The sequence below is a fragment of the Chionomys nivalis genome, chromosome 11 (genome assembly GCF_950005125.1).
Source record: "Chionomys nivalis chromosome 11, mChiNiv1.1, whole genome shotgun sequence".
In the NCBI taxonomy this organism is placed as follows: domain Eukaryota; kingdom Metazoa; phylum Chordata; class Mammalia; order Rodentia; family Cricetidae; genus Chionomys; species Chionomys nivalis.
The window spans coordinates 6,548,503-6,567,638 of NC_080096.1; the positions used below are offsets into that span (position 1 = coordinate 6,548,503).

At 45.4% G+C, this 19,136-nt stretch overlaps 1 protein-coding gene across 1 annotated transcript in view; it reads left to right on the top strand.

Moving 5' to 3' along the window:
• Nucleotides 1-5,635: 5,635 nt before the first annotated feature.
• The window catches only part of Slc25a33 (solute carrier family 25 member 33), a 33,713-nt gene continuing 20,212 nt past the window's right edge, over nt 5,636-19,136 (top strand). Inside the window, exon 1 of the mRNA XM_057784638.1 lies at nt 5,636-5,918. Within this exon, the coding sequence (XP_057640621.1) occupies nt 5,863-5,918 (56 nt within the window). The 5' untranslated portion in view covers nt 5,636-5,862. The remainder of the gene's footprint in view (nt 5,919-19,136) is intronic.

Here is a 19,136-nt window from a genome sequence, read left to right on the forward strand (position 1 = left end):
CCACATCACCCTATCTGTGCCAGGATTTTGGCTAGCTTGCTCTTGTGCAGATCTTGTGGGTTCGTGATTACAATAGCCACACCCCACCCAGAAAACTGCATTTCATGGCAGTCTTCTCCAGCTGCCTCTTCCCCGAGTCTGGGTGGTGGTGGAGTTCACAGAGTCACCCCACTGGGGCTGAACTCAGTCTCTTACTCTTTAGAGCAAGACAGTCTGAATGCAGAGTGAAGACAAGCCCTGAGAATGAAAGAGGAGGAGAATAAACCAAGATGGAGCCGCTGACGACAACCCAGCACACAGTCTTTGTGCTTTTCTTTTCTTGCCTTACTGCACTGTCTGGAACCACTAATACAGATGAAGAAGAGGTTAGAGCTAACGTCTTTGATGCTAATCTTGGGGATTAGGCAGTCGCTGTTTATCATTAAGTATGATGTCAGCTGTAGGATTGTTTTTGTTTTGAGATAGAGTCTCACAGAGCTCAGGCTCCCTTTAAATTCCTGATTCTCTTGCCTCTACCTCCCCAGTGAAGGACTAGGAGTCCACAAGATCCCAGGTAGTCAGGCAGAAAGGGAAAAGAGACTCCAGGTGGATTAATACACTTTGATTTGGCAGATTTTTTTCCTGCCAGAGAGAATTTTTCAGTGGAGCTTTCTAAGGAGGGTGAGATGAATTGTTTTCCTGTGTCAAGAATCAATCTGTTCCCTCTCTTCGTCTAGATTACCCGACCCCCTGTGACAGCCCAAACCAGTCAGTTATGAGGGAAAAAAAAAAGAGGGGAAGCCAATCTCCAAACACAAAAAGTTTGTCTCTGAGACAAACTCCAGAACCACTTTAGGTTCCCTTCCCACCTGGGAAGCTGTCTTTACATGTACTTTGCTTTGTGTGTTTCTGCTTTTACTAAAACTTGGTTGCGGGAGTTGGAGAAATGGCTCACGAGGTAAGAGCACTGGCTGCTCTAGCAGAGGACAGGCGTTTTCTTCCCAGCACCCATATGGCAGCTCACAACCTTGTACACTTCAGTCCCAGGGGGTCCGATGCTCTCTTCTGTCCTCCAAGGGGATATGGCAGACAGGTAACACGCAGTCACACATGCAGACAAAACACCCAAGCACATAAAACAAAAATTTAAAAAAAAAAAATTGACTGTGGTGAGACCTTGCTTTTCCTGCTTTTTTATTCTTTAAATAGGCAGAGGAAATAATAGGTTTCTACAGCCCTAGCTGACTCACTATGACGGCACACAAGGGCTAGATTACAGGTGTGTACTGCATGCCTGGCGTAGACACCGTTTATCAGCAAGAAGATTGCTGAGGGCTTTTATCATGAGCAGTGTGCACGCACGCCAAACACCTTTCTGTGTTTATTGACATCCTCATTCCCCCTCCCCACCCACCTTTGTTCTCTCGACCTGCTGACCGCATGCTTTCCTCTCCCACCCACCCACCCACCCACCCTGCTGAGTAGTGTATTATTGCTGAGTAGTGTTTCAAAGGTAAACCCGCTTCACATTCCCGGATCATGAGCCATTTGGTCATATTTTACCCTTTTGTTGTAATTACTGAACTTGATTGTATATTTTTTCTTTTTGAGACAAAGTTTCATATAGCCCAGGCTGGCCTGGAACTCACTATGTAGCAAAGGATGACTGAGAATTTCTCATCCTCTGGCTCTGCCTCTTCTGGGGATACTGCCATGTCCAGCTGTGGAATGATCCTTTTGGTCATTTGTGAAGATGTGCTGCTCTCATTGTTAATGAAGAGCTAACTAGCCAATAGCTAGGCAGAAGGAGCTTAGGTGGGCCAGCCAAACTGAGAACCCAGAGAAGGAGGGCAGAGTGGCCAGCCAGATGCAAAGGAAGCAGGAGATGAACATGCCATACTGAAAAAAAGTACCGCCAAGTGGAAGAGCGTAGATAAGAAACATGGGTTAAGTTGTAAGAGCTAGTTAGTAACAAGCCTAAGTGATTGGCCAAACATTTATAATTAATAAGTCTTTGCATGGTTATTTGGGGAGCTGTCCGTCCCCATGAAGAACTCCACCTACAATGCCCAGTTTGTTTGTTTATTTATATGTAGATATGTGATTTTTTTTCTGAATGTATTTCTGTGTACCACTGTGTGCCTGTGTACCACTGTGTACCACTGTGTGCCTGTGTACCACTGTGTACCACTCTTGGGGGCCAGAAGAGATCACCAGATCCCCTGGAAGTGGAGTTAATGGTCAGTTGTAAACAAACTGAGGGTGCGGGGAATCAAACCCTGATCCTCTGGAAGGGCAGCTGGTGCTCTTAACTCTCCAATCCATGCCCAGATTTTATGCGGTGTTGGATATGACCCAGGAGGCTTTTTTCAAGCACACTACTAACTGACCCAAAGGTTTGCACGTCTCATCAAGCGTTTGTGTCCATTTCAGCCTCTGGGGACCCTCAGAGCCCAGACTACTGCTTGGGACAGGATAAAGTCTCAAGAGCTGTGCTAAACACATGAAACCTCTAGCTTCCCTCCACATGGGACGGCTGAGCCAAATAACTTGTTTACATATGTCAACAGAAAGTTCCAGACTTCCTTCTGAAAATGCCGCCTTGGTCTTCCTTCCCAGCAAGAGATAGATACACCGGGGAGTAAGGGCTAGTGCAGGCGGGCAGGCGCTGCAGTCAAATCCTCTCAGTGGGCGGGAACGGGAGCAAGAGGCATTAGCAGGGAGGCTTTGCAAAGAGGCCAGTCTCTGAGCCAGCTCGAAAGACTCACTGCAAGGGGGAGGGAGGAGAGGTAGTCTAGGCCCAGAAGGAACTGGGGCAGTGGAGGAAGGGTGACATCTTGGCATCAGAAGCCGCGCGTTCAAAAGCACGGAGGCGGAGGCGTGACAAGTCATTACGTCAGCCTCCAACTTAGCTGTTGACCTTGAACAGATCTGTCCTGCTTGTTGGTAAAGAGGGAACCAAACAACAGGGCTGCCAGCGACAGGGGTTTGCAGTGAGATGATATACGGGAAAGACCTTGGGAAAATTCCCACAGGAGCGCTGCCTTGCTGCTGACAAGGAGACGAGGAGTCTCAGCGGCAAGTCCAGCCCAGCACTGCACTGACAGGCCGGAGGAGCAGCCAAGAGACTGGCTCTTCCTGGGCATCAGAGCCTGACACCCAGCCTCACACAGCAGCCCAGGAAAGGGGAGGGCTCCAAGGGTGACACCTCCTCTGATTTAGGATGGGGTGTGGTGGCTCTTGGGAGGCTGAGGCACGCAAACTGAGCTGAGTTCAAGGTTAGTTTGGTGTACCTTGAAAGTTCCAGATTGACCAGTGCTGCAAAGTGAGACCCTGACTCGGGGCAGAAACAGACAACAAAACCCAGAGTCCTGCCTAGAAAGGGACAGTTCCCTTCTGGTTGAGAGGCTGACAGTAGTCTGCCTAGGCTCTCCACTACCCTACAAACCACTTTCAGCTGGGGCTGGAGAGACGGCTCAACCACCTCAGAAAATACCAGTTCTCTTCCCATCACCAACATGGTGGTTCACAACCATCTGTAACTCCAGCTCCAGGGGATCTGACTCCTTCTTTTGGCCTCATTGGTCACCAGGCATACATGTAGTATACATACATGCAGGCAATAACACTTATAAATGCTTTTTATTAAAAGCTTTAAAAATCAACTTTAGCTAACTAAGACAAGCTCTCACTTCCTAAGCAACTGAAGCAAGGGGTTTGGGTAGATACAGGAAGCATGAAAAATCTCACCTTTTTCTTTCCTTTCTCTATTATTAGAGCACAGCTGGTGTGCACCCACCCACACCCACACCCAGAGCGCTACCACTGAACTATAATCCCAGACTTGGAGGGCTACTATTCCCCCACGCTGCCTGACAGTGATGGATTTAATATAGAACAATCACTGTGTTTGTATTTTACATGACCACGAGCCTAGCAGTTGTTTCTCAGCAGTGCCCCTATCAAACACAGATCGGCTGTGTTTACCCACCACTCGCCTCCCACTGCCGCCGCTCTGTGTGCGCACACAGGGCATCTAGCAGCTGGGTCTGGGAAAGGTGGCGCTTTGCTTTTCATCAGGTCTGGGAAATGGAATACAAAAGGTTGGTGTATTCCGCCCCTGGACACTCCGGAGGGTAAAGGGACAAAAGGAGCGGATTGCATGAACAGGTGGCTTCTAGCTAGTGGCAAAGTAGGAGAGATAAAAGAAAGGGATAGGTTCCAGGAGCTAGAAGTGTCAGATGGAGGAGGGAGAAAGATAAAAAAGGGGAGGAGGAGAGAGTAGGGGCGGGAAGGGAGGGAGGAAGGGGGGATATGAATCAGTTTGTAAGCAGAAATTTATGGCCTTGGTGCCTATGCAGGAACAGAGTCACTACCAGGACAGGGAACAGCAGAGGCTGAACAGGTTTGCGGGGGAGGAGTAGAGTGGGAAGTTCAACCTAGGCCATTTGTTTATTAGTTTCTTGGGCAGTGCAGGGTAGCAGGTACTGTGATAGGAACAATCTGTCTGGAACAACCATGAAGTCTAAAAACAAGGTTCCCTGCTCCCACGAAGCTCACATTCCAGGATGGTTAGAACAGTTTAAATAAAACGACAAAGTAAGTGAGGAAGTCATGTGATCAGGGTACTGCCAGGGTAACCAGGCAAGGCCCAGTCAGAGCCGGGCTTGGAGGTAAGAAGGTGCCAGTCTCAGTGTGGCAGTGGTCCAGGACATTTAAGCAGAGAAGCAGTTTGGGTACCTCGGTCTGCATATTAGAACACACAGTACAAAATTCACACTGAAAAATACATACCAAATATAACACTATAGAAAGACCAAGAACTCTCAGAGTTCTAAGGGTGTGCTGGAGGAGAGCAGGCTCTTTAGATCAAGTGTTTGCTTTTTCTCCTAAGCTCAGAGCTGGGAGATGCAATATATAATCTGTGTCCTTTTTTGCACATGGGAATATTACAAAATTAACTTCTTAAAAAGATCCAATGGACTGGGGAGATGGCTCAGGGTAAGAGGACTTGCAGTCCAGCCTGATGACCTGAGTTCAGTTCCTGGGACCCACAGGATGGAAGGCAAGAACTGATTCCTGCAAGCTGTCCTCTGACCTCACACCTGCAGGGTGGCATGTGTGGACCCACAACATGCCCAACACACACAGACAGCTGGGTGTGGTAGGTAGTGCTTGCTTTTTTATTGTTGTTGTTATTTGACACAGGTTTTTTTTTTTTTTGCTTTTTCGAGACAGGGTTTCTCTGTGGTTTTGGAGCCTGTCCTGGAACTAGCTCTTGTAGACCAGGCTGGTCTCGAACTCACAGAGATCCGCCTGCCTCTGCCTCCCAAGTGCTGGGATTAAAGGCGTGCGCCAACACCGCCCGGCCTTTTTTTTTTTTTTTTTTTTTTTTTTTTTTAAAGGCGAGACCGGGAGCTTGGGGCCTGGTTACAATGACCCAGCCGCTTGGGCAGGTTTTCACGCCATCCACTCGCAAGCCTGGACAGCCTCGCACGGCCAACCTCCCGGGACCGACCCCGCCCCGCGTCTGCACGATCGCCACGCCCCACATCCACCTGTCGTCCAATAGACACACGGGATGCGGGCCCACACCCCCGCCGCGCCGCGTCCCGCCCCGTGACGTCACGGCCCAGCCTCCGCCACGTGACGGCCGCGCGCGGGGCTCAGGCTAGCGGCTGGGAAGCGCCGCCGAGGCCGCTGACTGGCCAGGCGCCACGCCGCGGAGGGAGCCGGGCGCCTGGGCCTCCCGCGCGCGATCTCGCGCATGGGAGAGTCGGCGGCTGCCTGAGGGAGGGCAGCGAGGCCAGCGGAGCCCGAGACCTCGAGGCGTCCCTCGAGCGGCTGCGGCGGGCTGCGGCGGGCCGCGGAGCCGGCGCGGCCATGGCGACGGGCGCTCAGCAGAAGGAGAACACGCTGCTTCATCTCTTCGCCGGCGGGTGAGCCTCGGGCCCGAGCCGTGCTGTCCTCCGCCCCAGCGTTGCCGCGTTCCCCCACCCGCCGCGGACCGGGGTGAAGCGAGGGCGGGCGGCCCGGGAGGGTTGGGACTTCGGTGTCCCCACGGTCGCCACCCGGCGCGTCTGCGCTCCCATCCCCCACCCGCCGACCGCCTCTCTCCTTTAAACAAATCCTGGCTGGTGTGCCTGTCATCAGGGGCGATCGCTTCTAGCCCCCGTGGCTCTAGCCCCCTGCTTGTCGCTGGCTACGCTGCAGTCACTCACCGCTTCGGAGGTGCGGACGCTGGAGAGCCTGGGGAGCGCAGGAGGTACTGCGCTCGGTCAGAGGGCTGCGAGCAGGTGTCGCAAGGCAGCGGTGGCCTGCGGAGTGTGGGGGAACGGATGCTGGCCTGCACCACGTGGGAGGGAAAATGGGGACCTCGGAAGGTTTGTCTCTGCTAGTCGGTCTTTAAGCACCTTCAGTGCTTTTCGATGTAGGGACACATTATGGTATGTGGATACGAATAGGAGTTGAATTCCCCCCTCCAAAAGAAAAAAAAAAGAAGTTAAGTTATTTTTTTAATATTTGTTCATTTTTTTCCTTTTGTCATAGCGGCTACTGGCATGGGAGCCTTTTGGTGCTGGTGTTTTGGGTTTTTTTTTTTTTTTTTTTTTTTTTTTGAGAAACGCTCTCATGTCTTGTAGCTGAAGATGATCCTCCTGCCTCCTCCACAAGAAAGATGTTGGGGTTACTGGTGTGGCCCAGTGAGCCTGGATTTTATGTGGCGCTAAGTATGAAATCCAGGAGTTTGTGCATGCTAGGCAAACTCTCTATGAAGTTACGTTCCCCAGCCCGGGGGTGTTGAGCTCCTTGGCCTAGCCCAGTTTTAAGTATAGGGTGCTTTACATAACCTTCAGGGTTCATCCTGTGTTTTTATCTTGAGCACTTTAGCTGTGGTCTGGACTATGTATTACCTAAACAGTTCCTTATACTAAACAAGTGATGGCTGAATAATTACCCAGAAAATAACCACGATGTTCCCATCGTTTCTGGTGCCTTTGTGCTTTTACTATGGCCAGCAGTTGTTTTCTCCAGATAGCTTTGATGGCTGTGCTTCGACAGGAAGGATTTCTTACTCATTTTATTTCTGTCACCCTGTCATTCCTCTCATCCATGTCTGCACTGATCCTACCTTTGAGAGTGACACCCAGAAGGCTCCCTTAAAGTCCACCACTTCATATAAATTTGTCAAACCTGGGAATTTAAAAACACTTTAGGCATATTTTTAAAGCCAAGAGAATTTTTTAAAAACAAGTTTATGATGAGTGAGCTTTTTTTTTTTCCTTTCGTGCTATTTTTACTGAGGTGGTCTCTTAACATTGTGTTCATGCTCTTAACTGGAGGAGTTCCAGAGTGCCCTGTATTGTGGCCCACTATAGTTGATGGCCTTGTCTGGATGAATCTCCCTGTAAACACTTCACAGTGCCCTCTGGCTGCCAGCCTTTTCCTTCCTGACAGAGAATACTGCAGTGGGCAGTGCAGGGCAGCTTCCAGGACTCATTAAGGTGTAGGGAGTCGATTAGCGCAGTGCCTGAAGCCGTGGTGTTTAATAAGCTCTAGTTGCTTCATTAGCAGTTTGAGATCTCTGTGTTTGCAGATAAGAAATGAACCTTCAAAAGATTGTTTGCAGAGCTGCTAATTGGATTTTAGCCTAAAATACTTCTGTCCCTTTTAAGGTAGAGCATGAAAGGAGTTGAATATAATGAACAGGGCACAGGCTGTAGTTAAAAGTTGTCAACCCAGGCGTCCTCGGAACATTTTCCTCTTTTCCTCTGTTGCTAAGCTGGCCTCTTTCCAGGGAGCTAAGTTCAATGCCTGTGAAAAGTCAGGGGTCTTGCTTTTAAAATCTGTTGTTTCTCTTGTTTATTGGCTAGTCATTGATGGCTGTATTCTCAGACAGATTTAATGCTATCCCAGATTAATAATAGTGCAAACTATTTTTTTTTTTTTCCGAGACAGGGTTTCTCTGTGGCTTTGGAGCAAACTATTTGTTTTTGAGACAAGATGTAGAGTTCACAGAGATTCTCTGTCTCCACTTCTGCCTCACAAACACTGGAATTAAAGTTTCATGCCACCAGGTCCTGGTGATTTCCAAAGATTTTTAACTTGCTATGACAGGCTTATCAATTTAATATAACCAGTGAAAATTAATTTTAGATCCTGGAAACATGAAGGCTGCATCATGTTTGTGATCTATAATTTTTTTTTCTTGAAGAGCCAAGTTTCTATATTATTCCCAATGGTTATTGCCAAAGGAGAAAGTAGTCCTGAGTTAACATGCAATAGTCAGGTTTTCAGAATAGCACATTGTCCTTTGAGAAGAAAGCAGAAAGAAAGACCACCACAGACCCAACATCTAGAAATGCAGAGGTTCCCAGTGGGTTTCATACTCACTTCTGCATAGGATTGTGTTCTTTATGTTGGTTTATTTTGTGTGGGCAGGTCTAAAATTTACTGTATAGTCCAGGTTAGCCTCAAACTCCCCGCAATCCTGCCTGTCTTCCAAACACTAGGATTACAAGGCATGAGCCATGTTACCCCCATTCTCCACTTTGCTTTCTTAGTGATATATTGAATGATCGTGGTAGTGTATTTGAGTACAGTTTATCATTAATGTCTGTTTTAATATTCAGTGCAAGTTCCGTTTCTAAGGCCTGTGAGTGGGGATCAGTGAAGATGTTGGCTTAATTTACAGTGAGCGCCTTCTTACACTGACGACGTCTTTCTAATCCTCGCTTTTTCTTCCTTCACATCCATTATAAATCACATCCTTACCTGTGGACAAGATCTATTTCCTTTGACTAAATTAGTGAAGATACAGCTGCTGAGTCAATATTTGTAGATTTTATGTGTATGGGTATTTTGTCTACATGTATGTCTGTGTATCACATGCATGCCCTATGCCAATCAGACTAGAAGAGGGTATCTGATCCTCTAGAACCGAGGTTACAGATTGTTGTGAGCTGCCATGTGGGTGCTGGTCATTCAACCTGGGTCCTCTGGAAGAGCCATCTCTCCAGCCCCAAACTAAAATATTTTTAAGACATTTGGTCTCAGCATTTTCAGTTTGCCTCTTAGTGTGAGTTGCTTGTGCATGACTGAGCTTCATTCTTGGTGTTAAAAGACCCTCTAGGTAGCTTCCCTCCCTCAGTGCTGTCAAAGCAAAAGAGTAGTACTCAGGCGTTACCTGAACAAATATAGTCTACTGTTTCTTTCTGTGGCCAATACCACTCCATCAAGAAAATGGCCAGAGTGCTCTCTAGTAGCCCTTCCTTGGAAGACCTGATTTGCCTTCAAGGGCCTGGGGGGGGGCTTGTGTCATCTTAGTGTTAGTGACATCCTTTGCCTGCCATGCTACTGTGGGGGTGGTATTAGATCTGCGTGGTACAGCTGGATTAAGCTGTAGATTTAGATTGACAATCTGAATTAGATGCTTTCAATCTTATTTTTTATGGTGTGATTGTGTGTGTATGTGTGTACTCATTTTGTAATAATAAACAGTCACATGACCTTTAAAATATTTTTAAATAGGGACCGGAGATAACTTTATTGGTAGATTGTATGTTTAGTATGACTGTGACCCCAGGTTTTTTATTTAATCCCCAACATGCTCCAAAGGAAATATTGATGGGAATATGTAGATCTGATAGCCCTTAGATAGTTTCAGAATTTACTGTCTTCCATCAGATCATTGGCCATGGCTGACAGGTATACTCTGGCACTTTGCCAACTTAATCTTGATTATGTGGAAGCATTACAGGAATGGCTATTCCACTATCTAGGGATGCAGTGTATAGACCATTCAAATTTTTCCTGAAGTCCAAGGCTGTAGCTCAGTGTGAAGCATTGCTAGCATACACATGTCCTCAGCTGGAGCCGCCAAACCATATAAACCAAACAAACAATAGCACATTCTTACAGGAATTTTGATTAAACAAATATAATGACTAATACTTTTTATCAAGCTATATATACTATTTATGAATATAAATTGACTTTAATTCATCTACTATAGTTGTAGCTATGAGAGGGTTTTGGGTTTTTTTGCTTGTTTGTTTTTGATGGGAAAAGCCCAATAAGATGGAAGTTTCTTTTTGTTTGTATGTTTTTCAAGACAGGGTTTCTCTGTGTTGCTTCGGCTGTCCTTGAACTCACTCTGTAGACCAGACTGGCCTCAAATTCAGAGATCCATGTGCCTCTGCCTCCCAAATGCTGGGATTAATATGTGTGCCACCATTGCCTTGCTAAGATGGAAGTTTTTTGTAAGTACCATAAACTTCCTTCACCAGACCATTCCAAGTGTAGGTGCCAGGCAGGTTACAACTGCCAGTCAGTATTAAAGAATTGGCTGACTTAACTCGGATGTAGATTGATGTGGTCTGAATTGTCCTAGAGAGAAACCATACTTTATTGCTGAATTACTCATTAATATTTGCTGAAGCTATATTGGTACAAGGTAATGTTAATTTAGATTTCTTTATTAGTGAAAGATATGATTCGTCTTCATTTGGGATGCTTTTTTTTTCCCCCTTAAAATTTATTTATTTTATTTTATGTGTATGAGTGTTTTGGTTGCCTGTATATATGTGCACCATGTGCATGCCTGGTGCCCTCTGAGGCCACAGGAGGATATTGTATCCACCATGTCAGTGCTGGCAACTGAGCCTGTGTCCTCTGCAAGAAAAAGCGAGTACTGAGCCATCTCTCCAAGCTTCGGGGAGCTATTTAAATAATTTTTCTTTCCAAATGAGATGAAATAGAGGATGTATATCCTAAAGGAGAATCAGTGGCATCCAAAATTGGTTTTGCTTTAATGAAATAATATGCAACTTACATAATTGACATCTCATAAGCTTTATGCCTTATATTCACATAAACTTTCCAGAATATGATAGTTTATGAAAAGCAACTAATGTATTTCAAGTAGAAGAAATGAGGAAAAATTACTGAATTGCCAAGGATTAGAAGGCTTGCAGAGTTCCTTTTGGTATCGTTTGTTGGTAGAGCCCATTTTGTACCTGTGTATAGTCTATGACCATGGAAATAAGTTTACCACTAGTTGGTAGTGATTTTTATAATAAATAGCCCATTAGGACTTGAGAGATGGCTCAATGGGCAAAGGGCTTCCTGCCAAGCCTGGCAGCTGGAGTTCAATCCCAGAGACACATGTGGCAGAAGGAGAGAACTGTGAGTTGTGTGCTGGCATCCACACATGCGCACCAACACACCCACCCACCCTGCATTGAAGAAATAAATGTAATAAAAGTCTATGGGCCACCGAAATGGCTGTGCTGGTAAAGGCATTTGACACCAAACCTGACAGCCTGTGTTCAGTGTCTGGGACTCATATGGTGGAAGGAGAGATCTAACTGATCGCCACATGAGCACTGTAGTAATATTACACTAAATGTAATATTTTAAAGGTAAAACTTTTTTTTTTTTGTAAAAAGCACATTGGCCTTGATGTTAGTGCCTAAGGTGAGTGGGTATATACTCAGGAAACAGCATATTTTACTGAAAACTTGTTTAATTTCTTTCTGATTATTTGAAATTCTGAGGTGAAAGTTAATTTATGTACATCATTTAAAATTTTTATGTAACTTTGTAACCTCATAAAAATAGCTGAAAACGTCAGTGTCCATTTTGTAGTAGTTGTTCTACCCCACACTGGAGGAGAGGTGTGTGGGAAATTAAGCAAGGGCCATGTGGATATAAAAAGATAAAGGTTAAATGTGCCTTTGTGTGATAAATGCTACTTCAACTCTGAAAGGGAGAAGGAGAGAAAGTAGAGAAATGCCGAGAAGCAGATACTGATGTAAAGGGGAACAGGTGGGAGGACTGGAGACATGGCTCAGGGGTTAAGAGCATTGCCTGCTCTTCCAAAGGTCCTGAGTTCAATTCCCGGCAACCACATGGTGGCTCACAACCATCTGTAATGAGGTCTGGTGCCCTCCTCTGGCCTGCAGACATACACACAGACAGAAAATTGTATGAGATATATATATATATATATATATATATATATATATATATATATATATATATATGGGGACAGGTGGTGGGAAGGACTCGAAGTGGTAGTCATTCAGGGCCGTTCTGTTGCTTTCCTCAAACCCTTCCATGTTTGCTCTGAGTGGAACATTCCAGAGAATTTTACTGGACTTTGGCATTATAGTAACCAGTGCAAACTTACCCTGGGAGAGAAATTAAATTAACATCCAGGAAGTTTCCTTGTAGCCATTGGAAATGCCGCCTCCTCCACAGGAGTGCTGACTGCCCTTTGAACGCTGTCTGCAGTAGTCACATCCTACCTATGAGCTTTCTCCAAACATGAAGTGTAAGTTTAGGGATTGTAGCTGTGAGCAATAGGAGACCCACTCTACACTGGTTAACTCCTGGACCATACACCTGAGTTCCAGAGGGGCACAAGCTCGGGAGAGGGCTTGCGGAAACTGCTCCAGCCACTGTGGAGCCCTGACTGCTCTGCCTCCCAGTAATGCATGCTTGGTCCTCTCACCTGTATGCGGTTCCTCTGTCTCTCCCACCAGTTTCTTTATGGGGCCAACACCTATCTCTAAACCAGTCATTGCTCCAAGAGAATTCATGCCGAGTATCTGGGCCCAAATCACATGCTCCTCTCTGAACAAACTGTGGCCCAGTAGATGGTATCATGTTAATGGGCTTACGTGAGTCAGAGTTAAAACTAGAAATGGCCTTGATCCATTCATACTGTATGGCTTAAGAAACAGATCTGGTTAGGACAGAGGGTACCCTATGCTGGGAGGCTGCCAGCAATGCCAGCTGCCTCCAAGATGGGTTGTTCGTTTTATTGGTCTAGAATGCAGTTTTGCAGCTTGGGTAGTGTGATTAGTTGTTTTGTCATATGCATTTTAGGATGTTCAGCAGCGTACGGGCCTGCTAATAATAACATCTCTTCAACAACCAAAAATGTCTTCATATGTTGCCAGATGTCACTGGGAGTGGAGGCAGAATTGCATGGGCTAGGAACCAAGGCTAGAATAGTGGTCTCAGATTTTGATTGCATGTCCCTAAGATTAAAATGTTCTTGTATCTCTCCATATGTAGTTCATGTGTGCATACGTGCAAGTGTGTGTGTGTGTGTGTAATGTGTGTAAGACAGTCCTACTGGGTAGTGGTGGCGCACACCTCTAATCCCAGCACTTGGGAAGCAGAGGCAGGAGGATCTCTATAAGATCAAGGCCAGCCTGGTCTACAAAGTGAGTTCTAGGACAGCCAAGGTTGTTACACAGGGAAACCCTGTCTCGGAACCACCCCCCCAAAAAAGACAGAATCTTCAAAACCTCTCTCCTCCCCCAAAAAAGGCAGACTCTGTCATAGAAGCTGAAGCTCATCAGTTTGACTACGTTGTCTGGGCAGTGAACTCTGTGGTTCCACCTGTCTCTGCCTCCCCATCCTAGAGTTACTGGTGAGGCAAACATTTTACATGGTGGGCCATCTTCCCCGCCTGTGCCATGTGTAGTTTTATTACCCCCTTAATTCTAGACACATAAGATATACATATAAAATATAAATCACATTGTAAAGATTGTAAGTAAAATAACATTTTCTCTCTACATTCCTTTTAAACATTGTTTGGGGGGGGGGAGACAGACGTCCACAGACAGATAGACAAAGAGGGATGTGTGGGTGCCTGTGGAAACTTGAAAAGGGTGTCAGATCCCCTAGAGCTGTAGTTAGAGCAGTTGTGAGCTGCTGGATGTGGGTGGTGGGGACCAATGTTAGGTTCTCTGGAAGTGAGATATGAGCTTTTAGCTAACGAGCCAGCTCTCCAACCTCTACTTTACACCAGTGGCTATTCAGGTATCTCAGAATATGTACTCCTTAGGGCAGCAGTTCTCAACCTGTGGGTTGCAACCCCCTGGAGAGGGGTCAAACGGGGCCACATATCACATATCCTGTATATCAGAGCTTCAGATTATGATTCATAACAGCAAAATTATAGTTGTAAAGTAGCAACAAAATCATTTTATGTTTGGGGTCACCACAACATGAGGAATTGTATTAAAGGGTTACAGTGTTAGGAAGGTCAAGAACCACTGACTTAGATCCTATCCAGCCAGATAATTGATTCTCCATCTCTGCTAAAACCGTCATATAACTCTCTGATGTCTGAACATTGGCCAAAGATGCTCACGTGAACCAGAGGCCTGGTCCACCCCATCAGTGTGAAAAAGAATCATTGACCCTGCAGAGTGCTGAGTGTGTGTGTGTGGGGGGGTGTTGTGGGAGCTGCGGGCTGTGTTCCTGCCGCCCCAGCTCCTGGTCGCCTGGCTAGCTTATGCCCTGAAATAACAATACACAAACTGTATTCTTTTAAACACTGCTTGGCCCATTATATCTAGCCTCTTCTCAGCTAACTCTCACACCTGGACTAGCCCATTTCTAATAATGTGTGTAGCACCCCAAGGTGCGCTTACTGGGAAGATGCTAGCCTACGTCCATCCTGGGTCAGAGCTTCATCGCATCTGCCCCAGAGAGGAGAGCTATCGAGTCTGAGCTCACTTCCTCTTCCTCCCAGCATTCTGTTCTGTTTACTCCACCCACCTATGTTCTAACCTATGAGGGCCAAGCAGTTTCTTTATTTTTTAACCAATGACCTTCCTCCATCATTTCCCCTTTTTCTGTTTAAACAAAAAAAGGAAGGCTTTAACTTTACCATAGCAAAGTTACATATAACAAAACAGTTATCAAGTAAAAATTACAATATTTACATCTATTTTATCTTTATCATAACTAAGGAAAACTATAACTAACTATTCTTCAACTCCATCAAAGACTCCAGAAAGATACAATATTACCTAAGCAAACAAGAAATAAGCAACTTTCAAACTCTAGAAATGACAGAGACATCTCGCTGCCTTGACAGTCACCCAAAGTTTCTCTGTACCGTTGGGGCATCCATCTTTGGCCTACAGGCCCATAGTTTCCAGCAGACATTTCCATGAAGCAGGAAATTTCAAAGGCAGTTCACTCACTATCTGCTGTGTCCTGCAGAATGTCTCGCAGACCCTTTCATGAATCAGGAACCCCGAAAGATCATCTCACCTTTGGGCAAGTTCAGCAGTCCTCTCTCTGCGGGTTTTTTGTGTCCAGTTTATGCAATAGTCCAGGCAAGAGCAGTTTCTTGTCCAAATGGCTAACAAACTCCATAAGGATCCTCTTCGATGCCCATCTTCTTCTTGAAGTAGATTGGTGCTGCCAGGAGCAGAGTGTCTCATTGTCATGATAAGTCCTAAGTTATTAAAACATTAAATAGCATATTCCGTAGTCTTTGAAAGATATGAAGAATGTCTATCTAAAATATATCTATGTACATCTAGAAAATCTAACATGACTACAAACTTGACTATTATAGATAACTATTCATTAACAACTTATATACATAACATTTTTACATGAGCTACACAATCACAATACCTTAATCAATATCAGAAATACATATACATATAACAAAATTGACCTTAAATTTAAATCACTAAAGCAAAATACATATCAATGCAAATTATTCATACCTATATCATATCCCCCTTTAAATGTAAAAGAACATTTATAAACAATATTTGGGAATATGGACGTAGTTATTTCTCTCCAAACTGCTTCCTGCTTAATGGGGGCGCTGTTATTCAGGTCTTTTATGGGATAACCTGTCTGCTAGGTTCATCTCAGTCGGCAGTTGAGCAAAGTAACTTTTTTGAGGGTGTTCACAGCAACCTTTCGGGAGGGCATGGTCTATTGTGATAGAAGTAATCCACAGGGTTTCATCCTCTGTGAAAACAAAAGAAGAAACTCCTTTCCAAAGCGTCATGTCCTTAGGTCCAAATTTTAAAGTCAAGGCATTTTCAAAATATCTATGTTGGATTAGTTCAGCAGCATTTATAAACAAATATCTTTTAGCAGCTGTTGCTCCTTCCTCAGCATTCAAACAATTCAAACAGAGCATAATAGCATACAGTATCAAAATTCTCTGTGTATTTTCCATCTTTGTGCACTTTATTTTAACCTCTATTTTGTTTATTTTTATTTTTATTTTTTGCTTTTTGAGACAGGTTCTCTGTATCTTTGACCTGGAATAACTCTGTAGATCAGGCTGTCCTTGACCTCTCAGAGATCCACCTGTCTCTGCCTCCCAGGCATTGGGATTAAAGGTGTATGCTACTACACCTTGAACTTACAGAGATCTGTTTGTCTCTGCCTTTTAGGCACTGGGATTAAAGGCGTGTGCTACCACACCTTGAAGTCACAGAGGTCAATCTCCCTCTGCCTCCCAAGTGTTGGGATTAAAGGTGTGTATTACCACACCCAACTACTCTCTTTCTTCCTTATTTTTTTTTTTACTTTAAGAACTTTAACTTTTAGCCTGCATATATTTTTAACACACTGTAAATCATTTAAAGGTTTTTTTTTTTGTTTTGTTTTTGAATCTCTCTTTACTGTATCTCTCTTTCTGACCACATGAGCCTTTAAATTACTGAGCAATATGGGTAGGATTAAAGCTGTTGCTTTGCCGGCTAGATCCAGCCCATTCCTTAGCTTTCCAGCCTCATGGCAGAGGTAACAGCTGTAGCCATTTTTATTGCCACAACTCTATGGCGTTTCAAGGTCCCTGCCAGCAAGCAAGCTGCAACACTATATCCACAGACAACACTCAAGTCCTCTCTCTGTAGTTGGCCCTCCTGCCTCAAACAGTCAGAGTTTGCCCTGGCCAGAAGGCCCAGAAAGCCAGCATTTTAAATAAAACAGCACAACTTTTTTCCTGATACGGCTGAAAACAAACAAGCATGCAGTCAGCTTTTATCAATACCATTTAAGTGTTTCGTGGCAGGACCTCTTAATGAGTTGCAGGATTTTGCAGCTAAAGCTGAGTCAGGAAGCCTCTCTTAGATGAGAGCACTTGCTTGCCTCTAGCAAGCAGAGCAGACCCAAGAAATTGCTGCTACCACGTCGGGTGTCATTCTGTAGTGGGAGCTGCGGGCTGTGTTCCTGCCGCCCCAGCTCCTGGTTGCCTGGCTAGCTTATGCCCCGAAATAACAACACACAAACTGTATTCTTTTAAACACTGCTTGGCCCATTATATCTAGCCTCTTCTCAGCTAACTCTCACACCTGGACTAGCCCATTTCTAATAATGTGTGTAGCACCCCAAGGTGCGCTTACTGGGAAGATGCTAGCCTACGTCCATCCTGGGTCAGAGCTTCATCGCATCTGCCCCAGAGAGGAGAGCTATCGAGTCTGAGCTCACTTCCTCTTCCTCCCAGCATTCTGTTCTGTTTACTCCACCCACCTATGTTCTAACCTATGAGGGCCAAGCAGTTTCTTTATTTTTTAACCAATGACCTTCCTCCATCAGGGGGGTCTTCCTGTTATTGTCCCTGCTTTATCCCCAGCCCCTAGTAGGTCTGGACTGCAGATTGAGAATGCTTAGCTGGTTCCATATGCTTCCTACAAGTGGAGGCTGTACCTTCTTCACCCAGGCAACAACACCTGGAGAAGGGCATGGGTGTCTGCCTACCGTAGGACAGTTGTGTTGACCTCTGAGGACAGAAAGAGACTCTCATGGACCTTGCTAGCCTTGTGCCCAGGAATATGTAGACTAGAGAAAGAGAAAAATGCTTGATGCTGCCACAGAGTTCCCAGGCCAAGTGTGCTGGGCTTTTTGTTGCTGTGACAAATAACCAAGCAGAAACAACCTAGAGGCCGGAGGGTTTATTTGGGGTGGTGATTTCACCCCATCCTGGTGGGCAGAACAAAGCAACTTCAAGCTGGCCAGGAAGCAGAGAGAGAAAAAGAGAGCCCTGCTAATGGGTGCTCTTGTTTTCCCCTTTTATTCCATGCAGTTCTAGTCTGTATGATGGCCACACTGAAGGCAGGTCTCCACCCCTTAGTTAATCCTCCCAGATACAGCCAGACATTTGTTCATTTACTTATATCAATAAAAATAAAACAAATCTCGAAGGTGTCTAATTCTTTCTGTCTTTTCTCCTTTTGGGCTCCCATCACAGGACCTTGAATGCCTTTGTGAGTGATGGGCTTGGGCCTGTAGTCGACAACATTGTAGCAACTGGGGCTTGCCCAGTTGTAATAGTAACAGTGTTGTCTTTCCCTCCAGTGCTTCTGTCTGTTTCCTGTTTCATTTGAGACAAAATCTTGCTTTGTAGCCCTAATTGGCGAGGAACTCATGGTAATCTTTCTCTTTAGTCTTGCAAATGCTGGTTTACAAGTAAGTACACACCAAGCAAGCCCAGCCCCACCCCTTCCCGTCCTGCTTGCCTCCCTCTGTCCTTTCTTCCCTCATTTCATTCCTTCTCCTTTTTTGAGTAGTAGATAATACCCCTTTTTTTCTATGCTATGATCATGATTTTTTTTTTGTTTATTTGTTATTATTTTTTCAAAACAGGATTTCTCTTTTTTACCCTGGCTGTCCTGGAACTCTCTGTAGACCAGGCTGGTCTGAACTCACAGAGATCCTCCTGCCTCTGCCTCTGCTGGGATTAAAGGTGTGTGCCACCACCGCCCGGCAGTGATCACAGTTTTAAAGCAGGTTTACCTGAATAGCCAGGTATAGCTGTCCCCCCCCCTCACCTATATACATTTCTGTTTCACAACATTCAGGATACTTATTGTAAATTGGGGCGCATATGTCCTGACCTCATAAGACGTTTGTTGGAGGAATAAATGCTTGTCACAAAACAATATTTTTTGCTTCCTTCCTTCTTGCCTTTCTTTCTCTTTCTTAGGCGGGGTCTTGCTATGTAGTGTAGGCTAGCCTCAATCTCACGATCCCCCTTTCCAGTCTCCGGAGTGCTGGGATTACCCATGTCGTCTACAACATTCAGCGAAACAGCCTTTTAACTAGTAGTCCAGTGCTGAGTAAGCAGGATGTGGCTTCCTCTGTGAGCATGAGCCCTTGTGCTGTGCTGTGGAGGAGTGCAGGTCCACCAGTGCAGCTGCGTGTCTGCTGAGGTCGGAGGGCAACCTCTCAAGAGTTGGTTCTCTCCTTCACTAGTTTAAAGATGTATTTATTTTTATTTTATGTGTTTGCCTGCATGGATGTAAGGGCATTGATTGTGTGCCTAGTGCCCATAGAAGCCAGAAGAGGGCACTGAAAACCCTGGGACTGGA